The following is a 4,087-nucleotide window of genomic DNA, read 5'->3' as shown; positions in this document are numbered from 1 at the left end:
GAGAGAGGAGAAACTACACTGAGATGGTTTTTGGTTCTTAAAACAACAAATATATCTTCAAATCTTCAGATCAACACTTCAAATAAAACACAGAAGAGGAAAATATGGAGCTTTAACAAAAAATAAATAAAAAAATAAGAGTGGAGTAAATCAGAAAACTGTTTTGTTGTTTTGTGTAAACAGTGTGACTCCTCTCTCCACAGCTTCACTGGAAACGCTTGCTGGACAGAATCTTCCATGACAACTTCTCAGAGGACGAGGAGATCGTGGTGCTCGCTACCGACTACATACAGAAAGTCTCTGACATCATCAAGACCACTTCAAAAAGGTAAAAAAAGAGAGAGAGAGAGAGAGTACGGTTGTCTCTGTGGGGGGTTGTGGGTTGTGGGTGTGGAGCGGGGAGAGAAAGATGAGGGCACTGAGGTGCGCAGAAAATCAATGAAATTAGACGCATGCATTTTTGAGTCTGTACTTTTTTGAGTGTGAGTAAGCGCTTTTGTTTGAGGTTGTTTTGTGTGTGTGTGTGTGTGTGTGTGTGTGTGTGTGTGTGTGTGTGTGTTGCCTTTGGTTTGGGGCTGTCGCTGTAATTTTTCCTACAACAAAGTGTCACGTTGTGTATGGATTTGCTTTTGAGTGTTGCTATGCATGTATTTATGTGCACATTTGTATGTGTGTGTGTGTGTGTGTGTGTGTGTGTGTGTGTGTGAGGTGAGTCACTGTTGGGTGAACTTCCACTTCTACCGCAGCTGATTATTATTGATCTGCACCCACACCTTTCTACCACCTGCAAACTCAGACAGACGGACACACACACACACACACACACACACACACACACACACACACACACACACACACACACACTCCCTCTTCCTGACAGACTCCAGGGGAGGCCTCAGAGGGCCGCTGCACGTCAAGATGTGTGTTACAGCCACTGACAGCTCGCCAATAGTCACTGTGCTCTACACAAATACACAACAGCTCTCAGGCCTCACGGATGGCTGACTGACTGGATGACTGGCAGCTGGATTACTTGCTTGTCAGTTATGTCAGAGACTGGATGCATGTCTGTCTGTCTGTCTGTCTGTCTGTCTGTCTGTCTGTCTGTCGGCAGCATTACCTATTCAGACGTTCTGGTGATTTCATGACTCACCAGTTCATGACATTAGGGCAACGTTCAATCTCTGTAATTTTACCATGTTGTGCAGCCACACACACACACACACACACACACACACACACACACGTGTCACCATGATGTTATTTTTTGTCATGGATGTAGCTTTAGCGAGCAAAGAAGGAAGATTACATCACCATGCTCTGGTTTGCAACAGCTCCTCCAAACAACAGACACAACACAAGGAATCTGTTTGACTCTCTGAACAGATTGAAAATAGTTCAGAGATTCAAATTGAACCGCCAGCTGTAATGAAGAAAATCATATTCAAGCTTCACCTGTTCAGGTACAACATCTCCCCTTGTGCCATAAAACACCAAAGCACCAAATAATGTATACACCAAATCATAATATACATTATCTCAAGGCACTTTACAGGGTAAGGTCAAGACCTTGCAATGTTATAGAGAGAAACTCAGCGACGGGGGTGGGAATACTCTACTACTTTTAACAGGAAGAAACCTCCAACAGAACCAATCAAACCAAACCAGACCAACCAAAAGACCAAAGTTTCCTTTCACAGGTTTTACGTTAGCTAAAATATATCGATGAGACTCAAATATATTGTAAACACTAGATTAGAACTAAACACACCTGGAGAAAAGCCCCATAAACTAACACGACCAGTCCCCTTATTACTGAGCAACCATCCCATCCACAGCTCCCAGTATCTCCCTGACAAGACTTTGCTCCAGTGTTGAGCATCAAACAGGAAGCTGTTCACACCTAGCGTTAACACGTGTCACTTCTCGTGCTCCGTACGCAAAAAATAAACGCGCATGCATTGTTGTCTGTAGCCAATCCGACAGACGGGTCTGCAGTCAGTCAGAGTGCATGTGGACGCATTGTGTCCCTGAGTGATCGGATTTCCTCACCTGACCTCAGAGCTGCCCGCCTGTGATCGGATCACCCCGAGACGGATGTTAATACCGGGTCCAAACGGGGGCCGGAGGAAGATCCAGAAAGATTCAGGAAGTAGAACCAGATGACAAAAGTATGGCGATGCGTCGACACAAGCTTTTCACAGAACAGTGACACGGACGCACTAAATACAAATACTGCCCACAAAAAGCAGGATTCCAGGGGAAGGACGTTTTTTACCGTCACCACTTTTGCTCACTACAAAGAACTGCTCTCAGCTTGTTTACTCCCTCCAGTCACATTTAACAGGATGTATGGTAAATAAAAGTTATTCCTTACTTCTTATTCGTGCGTCTGCCATCCTTACTATTTTATATAAGTAACTTTCATCAGCCACAACAAGAGATAAGATCTTTTTGCAGTGATTTAGCTCAGCTCCCATCAGTGTAAACATATCTTCTATATCAGATTTTCTGCTATCAGTTTTTATGCGCTCTGTTTTTTTTTTTTTTTTTGGAAGACAGACTGTTCCTGATCTCTTTTATCTGCTCTCCTGCTGCTCTCCCTTTGTGAAATGTAGTTTTTAATCACAACACTCCAGCGTGCGCACACAATGAGTCGGGGGTCATATCATTAAGGGATTCATAATCCTCTTTTGTAAAAGTACAGTTACCTTCGCCTCTGTCCCATCCATTAGCCCAGGTTCACTTCTCCTCAGGTTGCAGGTGCCGGGTTTGATGCTCCGTCTCTTCTCCTTGTTGTTTACCAATCTTCTCTTTGAGTTGTCTGTCCATCCATCCTCCCTGATGGCTTCAGTAATAGACTACACCATGCTTCAATCATCCTCCATCCCCCGTCTTTTGTTCCCTCCACCTGCGTCTATCTGACATCCCGTCTTCTCTCCCCTTTATCACTTGTTGTACCCAGTCAGCTGCAATTTTTGGTTGATATGAGCTTCAGTGTGGAGCTGCACACACTTCATGTTTACTTCGACCTGGCTGTGGCTTCAAATCCTGGTCATGGCTTCAGTGTATGTCTGCAGAAGATGCAGTATTTCTCTTTATCTCAGTACTTACCTGCTTCAGTTCACCTTCTATCGGTTAAACTGACCAGCCGGTGAGAGTGAGAATGACACAAACATTTAAATGTGCAGCCTGGCCGCACCTCAGACTTCACCACCCCTCATGACAAGTGGCAAGAGGTTAATCTTTTAAACTGGACGAGCAGGTTTTGCATTTGTATGGAAGCTCGTTCCTGCCGCGAAGTAACAACACTAATGATAAATCAAAATAAAAAAACTTCAAGTAAATCAAAATTATGATGATGAATTTAAATTTCAAGTTAAGTTTACACTTTTGACAGCTGAAGTCAGTAAATGTTGTTCATCAAATTTATGGCATAAATACAGAAGGTTGGAAGATTCACCAGAGAAAGAGAGAGAGAGCAGTTCTTGACTTAATCTGACATTTATTAGTAAAGCTCAAGCTCCAAAATCGGTGTCATACACATAATTGCTGCTCAATAACATTGTTCGTCAGACCCTCCCTGTCTGATAAATGACCACAATTTTTTAAACACTGCGCCCTAAGTTTATAAAATTAGTCGTCCAAGTCCAAAACTCCGTCCAAGAACACCTGACCCTGGTGACATTATCATGGTTATTGTCTCAGCTTCAGAACTTATTTACTGTATATAAATTTGTTTTCACATGCTCAGTAATATTCGTATGACTAGTAAATTCTTCGTTAAGAAACCATTATTTTAAGTTACTATCATAATGGTGACTTTGTGTCTTGTAATTCTTGTAGTTAAAAGTCAAGATTTTAACCATTGCAGAGAAAATTAATTTTTTTTTTGTCTTTTTACCCTTTTTACACCTAAATTAGCAGGTATATGTGGGTTCCTTTGAAAACACAGGTAAATCTGCTGAAAACGGCGATTCACACCTTTTACACTGCCAGCCGAGTTTGCCTTTCTGTTCTGACTGAGGACACACACAACTGCGGGGAGCAACGTCATCACACGCACACGCGCACACACACACACACA

General features: G+C 42.7%; 1 protein-coding gene across 1 annotated transcript in view; it reads left to right on the top strand.

The window, feature by feature from the left end:
• ecel1 (endothelin converting enzyme-like 1) overlaps positions 1-4,087 on the top strand; it is a 43,567-nt gene that overhangs the window by 11,074 nt on the left and 28,406 nt on the right. The window contains exon 6 of the mRNA XM_023428405.2: positions 204-328. Within this exon, the coding sequence (XP_023284173.1) occupies positions 204-328 (125 nt within the window). The remainder of the gene's footprint in view (positions 1-203; positions 329-4,087) is intronic.

The sequence above is a fragment of the Seriola lalandi genome, unplaced genomic scaffold (genome assembly GCF_002814215.2).
Source record: "Seriola lalandi dorsalis isolate HSWRI2012SDOR001 ecotype SW California unplaced genomic scaffold, Sedor1 jcf7180002054874, whole genome shotgun sequence".
Classification (NCBI taxonomy): domain Eukaryota; kingdom Metazoa; phylum Chordata; class Actinopteri; order Carangiformes; family Carangidae; genus Seriola; species Seriola lalandi.
This window is presented reverse-complemented; position numbering and strand designations above follow the sequence as displayed.